General features: G+C 33.5%; 1 protein-coding gene across 6 annotated transcripts in view; it reads left to right on the forward strand.

Annotated features, from left to right (window-relative positions):
• The window catches only part of LOC136039263 (single-minded homolog 1-like), a 116,054-nt gene that overhangs the window by 50,779 nt on the left and 48,352 nt on the right, over nucleotides 1-16,923 (forward strand). For all 6 annotated transcript variants that reach the window (XM_065722836.1, XM_065722834.1, XM_065722835.1 and 3 more), the window contains one exon: nucleotides 2,843-3,039. In XM_065722836.1, coding sequence (XP_065578908.1) covers nucleotides 2,865-3,039 — 175 coding nt within the window. In that variant the 5' untranslated portion in view covers nucleotides 2,843-2,864. The remainder of the gene's footprint in view (nucleotides 1-2,842; nucleotides 3,040-16,923) is intronic.

A 16,923-nucleotide genomic window follows, 5' to 3' on the forward strand; every position in this document is an offset into this window, starting at 1 on the left:
AGGGAGGGGGGCGACAGCTAAGGAGAGATGGCTGAAGCTGCCACTATTTTAAACCCTTCATAAGTGTCCTCTTCCCCCGTTATTAGTACATCTTTAATAATTCTTCGATCCTCCAGGTTCTCCCTCAATATTGTCAGGGGTTTCTCTCACTACTTAAATATGAGTTTCTCTCACTAGTAAATATTCAATAATTAACAACATTTTCTTATGAGCTTTTAACCTGTAATGCTAGTTTTGCTCAATATTTAGTCTGATTACTTTCTTTACGAAACCTAAAAATCTACTTTTATGATTATTCACTAAAATTGGCGCAAATAAAAATGTTACGAAAGTGGCCATCCAATCCTGCTGCAGCTGTTTTCTTAAAATGAATTTAAAACCGTTATTCTCAATGTGAGTTAAAAAATAACAAATTCATAAAATATATTGCAAAAGTTATTCGTTTATATATTCATTTATATAGTTTTATATTTCCTAAATATGCATTTCTTAAGGCGTCAATTTTGCGAAATTTTTGTACAAGTGTACCCACATAAAGGTTTATTGGGAGAAGAATTGACTGAGTTGGATTTGAAGTTAAAGATTGTTTGCAAAAGGACATAATAATGTTTCTGAATATTAATAAAATAAAATAAATAAAATATATAATTTTAAAATAGTACATATATAATAATATATACTAATATAATAAAATATAATAATAATAAATAAATAATAAATAAAATATAATAAAAATATAATGATAATATAATATAATAAAATATATATTTTTAAAATATATAAAATAAAATTTAAAATAAAATATTAATAAATAAAATGTTAAATAAAATAAAAACAAATATAAGTAGAAATTATTTAAAGTAAACCGAGGATATGTCAAACATAGAAATGTATTATAGCAGCGATAAATCACGTATTTTTAATTAGTCTTTTGGGATGCAATCTGTCCCTTGAACTGACTTCTCACGCCCTTTTTTTTACACCCGTGTATCGAGTTACCATCACTATTCGGAAAACAGACAGTGATGATTTGTTAAATGGGTGTACAACCCAAAACCCACCTACTGTCTTTAAAATAAGATTAATCGATCTATGAATTTCAGGAATTCTATTAGTTTATTGTCGTATTCACCCTTTGCAGAAAATTGCCGCGGTTATGTGCCCCCTCTATAATCTTTGCTTCTTATTGGCATAATCTGGATCAAGGCCATATCCAGGGGGTGTGTTACCGGGTTTGAATCCTCCTCCCATCTGATTTGCCTTTTCTGACTCTTTTTTTTTCTTTTCCGTTAAAGTGTAAAAAAATACATATAAACACATTTGTATGCGTTTTGTTAAGTAATTGTACCTCCCCCCTTCCTAACAAAAGACAAAAATCTATGATATGATCTTGTCTGGAATTCAATATTCTATTAAGATTACGCTTTATTTTCTGCGTAGAAAATAAAATAAAATTTAAGTTTTTCCGCAAAATAGATTAAACAATTACGTTTTTTTTTCATGGAGCGGAGCTTTGTTTCCTAGTACTTCTATTGAAACTCATTTTGTCTGAGAATCAGGGATATATCTTAAAGATATCTATAAAAAAATTCATTGTTTTTTGCCCTATAACGATCATTTACCATTTTACAATAATTTTGAAATTCGCACCAAAATTCTTAGAATATTCGAATAACCTCGCAAATTCTTGGTCATCTCTCCCCCCTCTCCTCTTTCGTCTATGTCTTTCTTGCTGTCATTGTAATTTTCAGTGTCAAATTGTAAATTTAACATGTGAAACGAGTCCCCAAAAAGTATTTTTTTGAATGCTTAGAACATTTTATTCTGATTCGATAGTCTTCTCAGGAAAGGTTTTAACTGCAAAAGGTATTCTGCACGGGTCCCTCCTTGCATATTGGACATTTTGCAATCTTAAGTCAAATGCCAGCATCTTTAAATGAAAATATAGCCTACTATCCAGCAAAGCTGTGTCCAGGAGGGAGGGGTAGGGGGTTGATCCTCCTCCTAAAAAATATTATGACTTGTAAAAACTTCACAAATTTTTGATGTGTTGTTTAAAGCTTTTATTGTTTAAAGCTTTTTATGTTTATTAAAGCTTTTATGGGCAAAAACCTTCCAAAATTGGATAAATGACACAAAAATTTTGTAATTGAAAATCATGCTGTTTAATGGCTAAATATAGTTTTCGTCATTCGACTCAATAGATCTTTTTGAAACGGCTTGAACACCTCCGCTAAAATTCGTGGGGAGCGAGCTTATTTCGTAAAATGTCAAAAAACCTGAGTTATGAATTTCTTAGAACTGTGGAACACACATAAATAGTGACACTTTCTGCGATTTGTGGAATCATTGCGATTTGTAGTTGTATTTGGATGAGGGTTGTTACCTTGGGGGTATTTGAGAGAAGGTGATTGTTTTTTTTTTTTATTATTATTTTAATTAGTGTAGGATGCCTCTAGGAACATTTATGTAGGTTTTTTTTTAAAATTTATTTCTAATTTTGGATGCCCTTGGGAATGTTTATGTAGTTAATCGCTACGCGTTAGCAAAAATTTAAATTTTTCCCTAGCGTAGTGGTTTATATTTCTAATATTTTTTATTTTTGTTAATTAAGTAAATAAAAGTCAAAGTCATTGTTTTCAATCTGGCATTTTGTTTGTTATTTCTCAAATTATTGTAATTATATATTTTATTTAGTTATTATTTAGTTTAATTATTTATTTATTTTATTTATTTTAATTAGTGTAGAATGTTTTTCCCTAGCGTGGTGATTTATATCTGTAGTAGTTTATATTTTTGTTAATTATGTAAATAAAAGTCAAAGTCATTGTTTTCCTTCTAGCTAACAAACTTCACACGAAGGAATGAGGGATAAGTCCAAGAATGCGGCAAGAACACGAAGAGAAAAAGAAAACTCGGAATTTTTGGAACTTGGAAAAATGCTGCCTCTCCCTCCTGCAATTACGTCACAGCTCGATAAAGCGTCAATTATTCGGTTGACAACTTCTTATTTGAAAATGAGACACGTGTTTCCGGATGGTAAGTTTTTCTCGTCCTTTAGCTAACCTCGGCCCTAGAATGGCATCATCTTGAGTTGGCATAATAGTAAATATTGAATTTTGCTTACGCGGTAATTTATCAGCAGACTAATCGGTGGTCGCTGAAACGAAAAAAACATTGTTTTTCATTTCTTTCACAAAACAACTTTAATTTCATTTATTTTATCCATTAATTATCCATAATCCATTTTCTATTCATTAATTTCATTTAATATCATTAATGAAATATAAATTATTTTATTTAATCTGTTTGTTTTATCATTTATTGTAAAAAGTAAAATGTCTGGTAAATTTTACAAATGAAAAATAAATCCTGAAATTTTGGCCTAAAACGCCATTTCCCGAAGTCGTGGCCTATCTAGATCGTTTTTTCACACATTATAGATAAACAATATATATATACACATATATATATATATATATATATATATATATATATATATATATATATATATATATATATATATATGTATGTATGTATATATATATATATATATATATATATATATATATATATATATGTATATATATATATATATATATATATATATATATATATATATATATATATATATATATATATATATATATATATATATATATATATATATATATATATATATATATATATATATATATATATATATATATATATATATATATATATATATATATATATATATATATATATATATATATATATATATACTAGCTGTTGGGGTGGCGCTTCGCGCCACCCCAACACCTAGTTGGTGGGGCGCTTCGCGCCCCCCCAAGCCCCCCCGCGCGCGTAAGTCGTTACGCGCCATATTAGTTACGCACCATTGTAGTTGTGTCTAAATGTTATTTTGTACATACGACAATAGATCACTCGTACTGTAACTTTGTTCACGATCCAATTCTACACATGTCGAAACAGCAGCGATACGGTTAGGTGAAGGCATTCCCAAATCCTGAAGAGGTTTGTTTGCCATACGTACGCACAAATCTTCTATAATAACTAAAGTGTCGTTATAAATTTCTGATGTAAAATCAAAAGTCATTTCTGACGTCTCTAACTGTTTTCGATGGAGTATATCTTCGGACATTTTTGACTTATATTTTTCCCATAACTCTGTAGGAGCTGATGGAGAGCAAGTGTACGAATTTGACTTGGGGTTGACGTTTCGCACGCGTCATTGATGCAGTTATCCCAGTGTTGGTCATTCTCCAATAAATTCAGAGCTTGGCATGCACTACGGTAAGTGTCATGTATAGTACCGTTTACAGTTCTCAAATACTCAAAGGATGTCGGACCGGGTACATTCACCAAAAGCAGGCGTAGAAAGAAGCATTCATGTTGATTGGGGTGAACGGTGTAGAGTCTTCCTATCGTGGTATCTTTGAAGATGGTAGGTTGGCCGTAAACCCACTGGTTATCTACTTCGATGGTGGTACCGTTGCCATTGTAGGTTTTTCAGTCATATTACAATTAGAAATTTCTCTTTCAACGGTCTTCTTACAATTAAAAATTTGTCTTTGAACGATATTCTTAAATACCTGTGTCCTGGTCGTCATTTATATTCCCTGTGTCCCGGTCGTCATTTGTGTCCCGGTATCCCAGTCTGTAATTTCTCTTTTTTCTTTTTTCAGTTTTCTTTTTCTTCTTTATTTTTCAGCTTCACTATGAAATACATATCGCCGAACCTTTGTTTTTTTAACTAAAATCTGGTAGTCATTGATGACCTTATCCAAGTCAAAATCCCAAACCCAATCATCATCGCTATCATTTTCAGTTTTAATATGTTTTGACTCTCGCTGTCCAGGTGGATCTTCATCTAACTGCGCGGTTTTGCGTTCTTTAGCCTCAAGCCTGTTTCCTTGCTGTTCTTTTGATTCCTCGGCACGCTTTCTTTTCTGACTTTCTCTATCAGCAGCAAGTTTTTTGGCATAGACTCTTTGAGCATCTTCATCAGTCATTGTAAACTTAAACATTAATAGAATTCTACGCGAACATATGTCTTATATAACTTGAATGACGTCACCTTCAAAGCAAAAATGATGGCAACTAATTTCATGACGTCAGCCGAAACATGACGTCACCTGATCCACGATCCACAGATCCACAGACAACTTATTTTTATATATAGATATATATATATATATATATATATATATATATATATATATATTATTGCTCACTCCATAAGATATTGCGCAAATTCCCCATGCCATTGATACTAGGCTATAATTTCCTTGGGGGGGGGGTCCCATTTCTCAAGGTCACCATCCAGGGCTGTTTGCAGTCACGGTTCTGGTGAGGTAAACTCGCAAAACTTCCACCCTGACGCCACTGTGAGGCCACATAAACAGCAGATTGTCCCCAAATGCGCTTGGAGGAGGTCGAAGGGAAAGATTTAAGGGAATTTTGAATTTCCTGGAAGGGTATAAAGACGGAGGTTTTGAATAGGTTAGGATGGAGGAGGAGCGTGCGTGGCTGAGCAGCTTGGTGCTGCAGTGAGTTTGTTAGGTACTAGTACTAGTCGCACTACTTTTTTTTGTCTGTCGGACACATCTTGTTGGTAACGTATATATAAAATTTTTCATGGTGTTCCTCCAAGTCTGTATCCAGGATTTTGTTGGGGGAGGAGTTTACAAAAAAAAACTTTTAAAAACGCATTCAAATTTATTTGTATGCATTTCTATTACGTTTTTATAAGTCAACATTTTTTTTTGCGAAGGGCAGAAAAACCTCTCCCACCCACCCCCCTGGAAACGGCCTTTCCTATGTCGTATTTTCTTCCTTATTCTACTCCTTGAGGTCCTTTGTCAATTTACTTAGGATTTTTGTTTGAGATTTTCGTATAAACAACCATATCAATTACTCCCATAAATATAGATGCCATTACACCTTCAATCCCTGTTCACTCTAATCCCACCCATACTCTTACCCTAATTTCTCTAATTCTTCTTGATTTATTGCTTTGTCGAATAACCATTTTCCAACCCTCTAACTTCGAACACAATAGGAGGGTGTGATCCGTATAATCCTTGTTAATGGATTGGGTCATATGGTTAACTCCAAGTAAATCTTGTCCTAAGAGACGCATGCCGAACATATATAAAGTCCTAATCGGAATTCCGGGCTTTTCCGGAAGGTTTTGATAAGCAATCGTGCGGGTAGTTTCATTTTTAAATTTGTAAGTTTTTAGGGGGGAAAGTATTCAAAGTTTATTAGAAACCTGACACCTTGCAGTTTATCTCTTCAGTATTGATTGCAATCATGGTTCAATCAGATATGTCAAAGGTCCAATTTTGTCGCACGAATTAAAAGATTTTAAAATTAGCACAAAAAAAGAGAGAAAAATATGTAATGATTGTGATTGTGGGCGAAAAAAAAGAGAAAATTAAATATTTATTTTGTTTATATAGTGATTGTACAGATTTTTTGATGTTTTAATTGTGTATTTAGAAGAAACCTCCTAGAAGACAAAAGGAGTCTATTATGGATTCCAGGCTCTGTTTTTCAAAAGAAACATAATTGAAAAGAGAATTATCGCTGATAAAAGGTGCTATCTCAAATGTGAATCGGTTTATTGTCTCAGATGGTACTACTTCGTATATTCAAATACGGCTGTTGATATTGATATCAGAGATATCACCTGGGGGAGGGTCTAAGAGCTCAGCCCACCTCAAATCGTAAAGCTTTGCCAAATTTCTGAACATTTCTCATTCAAATTATCAAAAAAAGTTTTATATTAGCTATCCCCAACCCCTAAAAAAATTATCTACGCACGTGCCTGGCTCAAGGGACTTGTAGTAGCATGCCCCAATTTTTCTGAATTTTCACTCTGTCCGTTTGTGATGAAGACGCATTCTGTTTTAAGAGAATGATTAAATAAAAAAACAAGTTTTTTCGACTGAAAGTAAGGAGCGACATTAAAACTTAAAACGAAAAGAAATCACTCCGTATATGAAAACGGTTGTTCCTTCCTCAACGCCCTGCTCTTTACGCTAAAGTTTAACTCTTTCTCAAAACTCTGCTTTTGAAAACAATAAAAAAACTCTTCTTTAGAAAAAACAATAAAACTGGTGACATATGGGGGAGTTATGGGGGAGGGTTAATTCTGAAAAAATAGAAAAAATGAGGTATTTTTAACTTATGAAGGAGTGATCAGGTCTTAATGAAATTTCATATTTAGAAGGACTTCGTATCTCAGATCTCTTACTTTAAATTCCGACCGGATACAGCGTCATTGGGGGGGGGGCGGAAATCTTGGAAAAAACTAAAAGCGGAGAGATTAGGATGAAACTTGGTGGGAGGAATACAAAACATGTCCAAGATACGTCACTGACATAACCTGACTGGATCCGCCCTCTTTGGTGGAGTTAGGGGGGGGGGGTAATTCGGAACAATTTGAAAAAATGAGGTATTTGTAACTTACGAATGGGTGATCAGATCTTGACGAAATTTGATATTTAGAAGGATCTTGTGCTTTTAGCTCTTATTTTAAATCTCTACCAGATCCGGTGACATTGGGGGGAGTAGGAGGGGGAAACCGAAATTCTTGGAAAACGTGAAAATTGAAGTATCTTTATCTTACGAATGGGTGACCGGATCTTAATGAAACTTGATATATGGAAGGATCTTATGTCAGATGCTCCATTTTCAATTCGAATCGAATCAGGGGACATAGGGGGTTAGAGGGGGCAGACAGAAATCTTGGAAAACGCTTAGAGTGGAGAGATCGGAATAAAACTTAATGGGAAAAACAAGCACAAGTTATAGATACGTGATTGACATAATTGGAACGGATCTGTTCACTTTGGAGGAGCTGGGGGGTGTTGATTTGGAAAAATTAAAAAAAATGAGGAATTTTAAACTTATGAACGGGTGACCGGATCTTAATGAGAAAATAAAAAAACAAGTTTTTTTAACTGAAAGTAAGGAGCGACATTAAAACTTAAAACGAACAGAAATTACTTCGTATATGAAAGGGGCTGCTTCCTCATCAACGCCCCGCTCTTTACGCTAAAGTTTGACTCTTTCTCTCAACTCTTCTTTTCAAAACAGTAAAAAACTTTAGCGTAAAGAGTGGGGCGTTGACGAGGAAGCAACCCCTTTCATATACGAAGTAATTTCTGTTCGTTTAAGTTTTAATGTCGCTCCTTATTTTCAGTTAAAAAAAACTTGTTTTTTATTATTTAATTTCTGAACGTTTTTGAATCAATGCATATTTTGATTTTGGCTCTCCGCAGAGGAATAATTAAAACGAAATTTGCATATTAATTTTGTTTTGGCTAAATGGCTTTCTCATAATTTGGATCGAATGATTTTGAGAAAAAAGAGCGGGGGAGGAAGCCTAATTGCCCTCCGATTTTTTGGTTAATTAAAAAGGCAACTAGAACTTTTAATTTTTTACGAATCTTTTTACTAGTAAAAGATATACGTAACTTATAAATTAGCTTATGTAAAGAACTTTTGTATTCTCATGTTTTTATTACATATATTAGGGGGTTCGCCCCCTCGTCAGTACCTCGCTCTTTACACTAAAGCTTAAATTTTATCCCACTTCATTAAGAATGACCCCTGAATCACAAAAGCCGTAGAATAAATAGTTGAAATTACTAAAAATACTTTAGCGTAAAGAGCGAGGTACTAGGAGGAGGTGAGCCCCTCATATGGGTAATAATTTCTGTTCGTTTTAAGTTTTAATGTTGCCCCTTACTTCCAGCTGAAAAAACTTTTTCATATTTATTTTTTCATTTTTTTTTTAAATAGGCCTAATGCTAGTAAATCCTGCGCTCCCTTCATGGAAATTTTCTTCCCCCATGACAAATTTCTAGATGGAAAGTTCCCCCAGCATACCCCCCTCTTCTCAACCCCTCCCCCCAACCAAAAAATCCTCCTGAAAACGCCTGTACACTTTCCAATAACCATTACTATATGTAAGCCCTGGTCAAAGTTTGTAACTTGTAGCCCCTCCCACGGGACTGTGGGGGAGTAAGTCGTCCCCAAAGACATAGTTATAAGGTTTTTCGACTACGCTGAATAAAATGGCTATCTCAGAATTTTGATCCGTTGATTTTGGGAAAATAATTAGCGTGGGAGGGGGCCTAAGTGCCCTCTAATTTTTCTGGTTACTTAAAAAGGGCACTAGAACTTTTCATTTCCGTTAGAATGAGCCATCTCGCAACATTCTAGAACAACTGGGTCGATACGATCACCCCTGGGAAAAAAACAAAAAATAAAAAAACTAATAAACACGCATCCGTGATCTGCCTTCTGGCAAAAAATATAAAATTCCACATTTTGTAGATAGGAGCTTGAAACTTCTACTAAACTTCTACGAAACTTCTCGCTCGTAACTTTTGATGGGTAGGACTAAACTTGATGAAACTTATATTCGACTAAACTTAGTCGCTCCTTACTACAGTTCGTTACCACTGATTTGATATTTAGAAGGAACTCGTGTCTCAGAGCTCTTATTTCAAATCCCAACCTGATCTGTTGACATTAGGGGAAGTTCGAGGGGGAAACCGGAAATCTTGGAAAACGCTTAGAGTAGAGAAATTGGGATGAAACTTGGTGGGTAGAATAAGCAAATGTCGTAGATACGTGATCGACGTAACCGTACTGGATCCACTCTCTTTGGGGGAGCTAGGGGGTGGGGTTCAGTGCTTTGGCGAGTTTGGTGCATTAAATTATTTAATTTGATAGTGATATATTTGTTAAATTAATAATTAAACTTGATAATAATGGAAAATTAATAGAGAAACTGAGATTTTAAATCCAAATAGTGGTATTTTAATGTAAAGGCTTATAAGTTAAAGTAGTTCTAAACCCTTTCTCAAGGAGAGCAGATTTCTGGTAGTTCAAAAAGTGTTATCGACAGGGTCGTATTCAGAGGGGGAGATTAGAGATTCTGGCCCCCCTCCCTCCCTTGTCTGTCTGACTCGTGGCAACGTAACAAAAATGAATATAAACCCATTTTTTATGTGTTTTTGTCCCCCCCCCGAAAATAAATCCTGGATAAGTTCCAGGATTATAACTTAAGGTTGTAACTTAAGGAACTTAAGTTACTTAAGGAATCGCATAAGGTTGTATGGCATTCTCTGTTAAACTTAAAGCACCTAGCACAGTGAAATGGAGGTGTTCATTGCTTAAATTGGTTTAAGTGGAAACTAACACAATCATGCATATCTTAGAAAATTAGGAAAAATCAGGAATTCAATTTTTAATGACAGAGACTTCCATACCACAATGTGCCACAAATGGTAGTGTATTGGCAGTGCAAGTGGCATATGGCAGTGCAGATGGCAATGCAAAAGAGAGTCGTGGTTGAGAGATCAGTAAAAAATAAACTAACAAAATTCCTTTGAACCTGTGTTTGTCTTTGGGAATATAAAACTTTTAACGTTTGATTTTTACGGTAAAAAAAAGAGGTAAATTTTTCGTTGTTCATATTATTGACTTACAAATAAAGTGAGCATACCACTCGATGCCTTTTTTAAGCTCTTTACGAATATAATAATCGGTTCTATTGCAAATTCAAATTTAAGTACTTTTGAGCTCTTAGAAAAGACCAAAATGTTTCTAGTTTTTGGGTATAAAAAAGGCTTAAAACATTGGTCTCGAACTTACTGTTTTATTATAAACCCATTTTTTTAAATGTCATATAATTTACAAGCACTGATTTCTACAATTAAGTTGGATAAATAAATTTTACAATATTATGCCGTTTTCTTCTTCCTTGACGCTGAATATTTTATCTATATTTTCGATAAAATATCGAAAATATGAAACCCGACAGAAGAACATATAGATAAATATTCCACGAAGTTCCAGTTCAAAGGTTAGGTTAGTTCTAAAAGGGCTTAAATTTGAATTTGCAATAGAAGCAATTATTATATTCGTAAAAGGCTTAAATAAAGGCATCCAGTGATATGTTTACTTTATTTGTAAGTCAATAATATGAAGAACGAAAAATTTACCAAAAAAGATTTGTCAAGCATTACAATTTAGTTTTGCTTTTCATTTTCACTTTTTATCTTGCCAGCTCTAGCAAGAATGTCGTATTGCCTTAGAAATTTTATAATTTTAAAACAACAACAACCAAAATATTAGAAAATCGCCGTTTTGGGTTTGAATAGTAATGTGATTAAAGTTTTTTTTTCTTTTATTAGGAGTTCAAAATTTCTCAGGTTAATTAGTCTTTCAGGGCTTTTCTACGGAAGCAAGGCCTGATTTTCTTAAAAGTTATTATTTTTTTTTTCTTTCAGCATGAATTTGTACGTGTATGTACAGATCTTTCAAAATATATAAAACCAAAAAATCAATAGAAATTACTAAGTAGAGCAGCATTCTTAAGTTGCCAATGGAAGAAAATAGAATACACTCTCAATCAAATATTCAAATATTCAATTTGTAAAAATGTAATAAAATGCACGTAATCAAATTTTTGGCCCATTTTTTAAAGTTATTTTTTTTAAAACCCCTCCCGAAAAAATTACTCCCACCCGAACAAAATTCTGAATATGCCCTTGCTCGAGATGTTAAAGCCTAAATTTTACTTCTTCCATTCGGTCTCTTAAAATGTTACTTTTAGAAAGAAAAAAACTTCAAGGAATATCGTTTAAGGGAAAACAATTGCCATCTTAAGAGACAAAAATGGCTTCAAATGGGACAAAAATGTTTTCGATGTTTATGTGAACCCTCCTAAAGTTTTTATTTCCTTGGTCCCCCTCCCTGCCCGAAAGAGTGCTAAGAGTGAATCTCCGATCTCTTAAAGTTTTTCTTTTCCCACCTATATATTCGTTTATTGGGTTTTACTTCCGCTGAGAAAATATTGTTTCCTTTCAGTGACGGTGGTATCAGTACCCGCATGTACTTGATAAATTAAAATTCATTTGGAAAAGAAGTTCCGAGGATTGTGGTAACATTTCTCAGAGGGGGTCTTTTTCGCACGCCTTTCAAACAGGAACATTTCCGATCGGTCTTAACTCCTAATAACCTGGAATGAATAATTGACCTCTGTGTGCTCCTATTGATATGCCAAGTGATAAAATAACAAATAAAAATTGTTGGAGATTCCAAAATGTTCAACCAGGGCCGTACCCAGGATTTTTTTTTTTTTGGGGGGGGGTACGAAAAAGCCTCAAAAATTTGTTCATTGTCATTTTGTCACGTTTTTAGGAGTCGGAAAAATATTTCCGGGGGGGGGGGATCAAACTCCCTACCCTCCCTAAAACGGTCTTGTATGAAAAAAATCTAATAAACTTCCAAAGGTCGTGGTAACCTTTCTCGGGGAGGGGGGCATTTTTGACTGCCTTTAAATAAAAAAAATTCTAATCATTCTTAACTTATAATATATTGGAGTGTGCTATTAACCTTAGAATTAAGGGGTTTCCCTATATATATATATATATAATATATATATATATATATATATATATATATATATATATATATATATATATATATATATATATATATATATATATATATATATATATATATATATATATATATATATATATATATATATATATATATATATATATTCAGGCACGTACGCAGGAATTTTTTCGGGGGGGGGGGTGCTAAAACCTTCGAAACAGCAGATATAAAGTAGCACTTTTATTTTATTTAGTAATGCAAAAAGCAGGTATATCGGAAAATGCAGATTAACTTTAATCTGTAGTATTATAGCGGACGGGGGGGGGGGGGGAAGAAGACTGAAGCCTCAAAAGTATGTTTTAGGCTCATGTTATGTTCATAGCGATTTAGAACCAGTGATTAATCTATTATATCCCACTGAAAGGGAAATTTTAGGGTTAACAGTGCAATATGGATTCTGTGGGGGGTAGTTCTTTTATTGCAAAAACGTAGATTTTAATGAAAAATGATAGTTTCCAAAATTGATCCATTAAAAGCTGTACTTTATCCTGAAAGAGGGGGGGGGGATAAACGCCCTAATATCAAGGATAACTCTATTTTGCTGTGGTTAGCAAACTCTTTACAAAAAAAATAACAGCACAATTGCTAATTACTTCAAAGAGGATAAAAAGTTAGACAGAAAATGGGTTAATAATTGGGCAGTGACTTGACCGGATAATGGCATGCTGTAAAATCCCCCAAAAAAGGCTTCACACATGTATCTAGATTCTTAATAAATATCCTACTTTTGCCAGAAATCCCAAGAAACCATGGGGAAATTAAACATTTCACAAAGTTTCGGGGGGGGGGGGGGTGGGCCCGTAGCCCCCCCCCCCTGCGTACGTACCAGATATATAATATATATATATATATATATATATATATATATATATATATATATATATATATATATATATATATATATACATACATATATTTAGTATAATAAATATAATAAGAGACAGGACTGTCACGTATGGGGATATTGGAGAACCCCCCCCCCCCCCGATGTTTTTGGTCAATTGGTATAAAAAGGAGTCGATAAAATCGCGGGGCTTCAGGCCACGAATATTCCGACGCCTATAAAATACTCTGTTCGGTTCAATAGAGACCATTAGAATACTGACATGTCATCTACAGAAAGTTCGAACTTGGTTGGTAAACGCAGCAGTTTTCCGACCCCCGCCGTGATTTTACGGATGGTGCCACAATTTTCCACTTGGTTAAATAAACAGCATTAAAATAATGACATGATATGTACCGAAATCTGAATCTCGGTTGGTAAATGCAGCGGTTTTACCGACTCGTTCAGTGATGCTACGTATTGTATTTGAAACGGACATTATGCTAATTATTGACAAAAACAGTTGGTAAAAATGACCAGCCAGTCGGTAAAATGCTACCCCCTCTTGCTACCCCCCTCTGAAACATTTTGGCTAGTAACGGACACTGATAAGAGATATCTATAGGAAATATCAATTAATACAAAACCTGCCACTTTAGTCACACTTGTCAGTAAAAGAAAACTTAGTCTCCGTAAAGATGATCGTAAACAGTCCGTTACCATATCACTAAAAGATTTCACCTTCAAAATTCCAAGTTTCTGTTGGAAAGCTTGAGGCAAACTTTTTAAATTCGAGACTAAGCTTGACTTTATTTTTTAGTATATTTTTATTTTTGAGGCTATTTTGCCTCTTCACACTTCTCTTGTTGCATTTTATATGTATTGAAGTTTTAAATACATAGTTATTATTATTACATGTATCGAATAAAAAGTAGTTGAACAAACCGATTATTATCGTAAGTAATATCCTATAGATTGAAATACCCCCCTCAGTACCTGGCGACTGCTGCGATATCTTTATGAACTATCACACGCTCATTATTACCAGCGGGAGATCTTAAAAACAGGCTTCGTTTTTATAATTCCCGTGGTCATCACGTGTCACTCATTTGTAACCGGGTCTTTATGTTCCCCTTCCAACAAGTGGATCATAATAATATCTATGTACTTACATTGACAAAGGGCTTGATCTGAATTTCAGGTCTTTGTCGCTAATAGCGAAACGTTGGCCCTAAATAAACTATTCGCACGCGCTTTTCTAATGGGGAAATCATTGGTAAACAACTTGAAGTGCTTTTTAGAATGAAAAAGTTGTTTTTAGAAATGGTATTTGAGATTTGAATTTCTTTGGTTGAATTATTGATTTAATTTATCTCACACGTATGGGAATTGTAATTTTGCAACGGGAAAACTAGAATAAATGGGCATTTGGTTTAAAAAGAAAAGAAAGAGTTTAGAAAAGAAAGATTTAAAAAGTTGTTTTTAGAAATAGTATTTGAGATTTGAATTTCTTTGGTTGAATTATTGATTTAATTCATCTCTTAGGTATGGGAATTGTAATTTTGCAACGGGAAAACTAGAATAAATAGGCATTTGGTTTAAAAAGAAAAGAAAAAGCTTAGAAAAGAAAGATTTAATAAGTTGTTTTTAGAAATGGTATTTGAGATTTGAATTTCTTTTTTGAATTATCTATTTAATTTATCTGTTACTTATGGGAATTGTAATTTTGCAACGAGACACATGAAATAAATATGCATTGGGTTTCAAAAGAAAATAAAAAAAGCTAATTCAAGCAATGGGCTTTAGAGACGAATAATTTTAGAGACGACAGCGCAAATTACAAAAATTGTAAATCTGGGTTGGAGACAATAATCTGAAGATAGCACGGTTGTGATAATTAAAAGTTCGGCATATACGGGAAATTTATTTACATGGGATTAATTCGATGATTCCCGATATTTTGCAAAATAATAACCCAACCACAATATTTCAAGTGGGAGTGTATATAGATAAATCCTTAATAAGAAGAAAAAGTTTGTATGATCTATTTATTCTGACGTTAGATTAGGCATTTTTGTGTTGTATTCTGTTTCTGTGCGTGCTTGTAATTTGTACTGTTGTTTAATTTCCTTGCTTGTTTGTTATTTATTTATATTTTTGTGTGACCCTTGGGCTTTTGAAATGCACTTATCTATCTATCTATATATACCATTCTTGTAACTTCTCAGGAGAGCCAAAAAAACGAAAAAAAGTTTCTCGGCTGTGGTCGCTCTGAAGTTTGAGGCTAATAAAAGGACCATATTCTAATAAAGAGACAATATTTCAAAACAACTTTTTATGTTCTTTTCAGTGGTATAAATTAATTTTAAGTATTCTGAGCTAATTCAAAATTATTCATTTTTGTGGCATATGTTTCCTTTCTGTTGACCAAAAAAGGAGACAAATGCCAGGTCCCCATGCTGTAGCTTTTTAAGGATATTATGTACTGTCATTCTGAATTGCAACAAGACCGGATAAAAAAAGAGACCTATTCCACTTAGAGGCTGATGTCTCTTTTTATCTTCGCAACGGTACAAGATAAGACAATTCTGACTGCACCATTCGATTCCTCGTGCTTAGTTAACTCATTGCAACATTCATAACTCATTTTTAACCGAAATGGCATATGTCGTGCTTTTAATTATCACGGCCGAGCGATTTTCTTTCAAATGAACCCTTCAACAGCTCTCTATGATGTTCCACTGCTCTGGTAGTGGTTAAAAAAAAGAAGGAAAAGGAGGGCGCATCAGTGCCACCTATGTAAATTCCTTGTTGTTCAAGGTGGAAGACTGTAAGTTTGTTCTGCGGGACTTCCGGTAATGGCCATTCCTTTGGAGTAATTTTTGTTTCGATCCGACGCCATTTTCGAGGGGTTTTAGGCTATTTGTTGAACTTTCCGTAAATTCGTCTTTAAGCTAACATTTTGCTATTAAGACTAATCGAAATAATAGTTTGCATTCCTGAATCGGCTACACATGGCAGCGTGTTCTCACTAGATAGTTTTTTACAAGTTTTTAATTTGGTTGGTCACTATGGGCCGTGATTCGTTCTTTATTAATTTTCTCCTACTTGGGCAAGTAGAACTATTTTTTACAAGCTAAAATAAATTGGATTTATTCACCTGTTCAACTTTCGACCTTATTCTTAAACACATTTAATCGGAAAGTAAGCAACAAAATGCTTAAGAGATATTAGAAATAATCAGAACGGAGGTATCTGTGATTTTTCACTTTTTACATGAGACCAAAAAAGTTGATTTTGAGTTTGTGAAGAAACCGATACAAAAAAAAACATGTGTAAATGAAGCATTACTACAATATAGAATAAAAAAAAAGAAGTGTCTTTAGAATACTTAAAATAGAAGACTCCCACCTGTTGCCAACAAGTCCTTAAGGTTTTTTTTTTTAGCAGGTCCTGCTAAAATGTTGTGTATGTATTTGTCAAATTTTTATCTTCGCAACGGTACAAGATATATATATATATATATATATATATATATATATATATATATATATATATATATATATATATATATATATATATATTATATATATATATATATA

This window comes from Artemia franciscana, chromosome 19, assembly GCF_032884065.1.
Source record: "Artemia franciscana chromosome 19, ASM3288406v1, whole genome shotgun sequence".
Taxonomy (NCBI): domain Eukaryota; kingdom Metazoa; phylum Arthropoda; class Branchiopoda; order Anostraca; family Artemiidae; genus Artemia; species Artemia franciscana.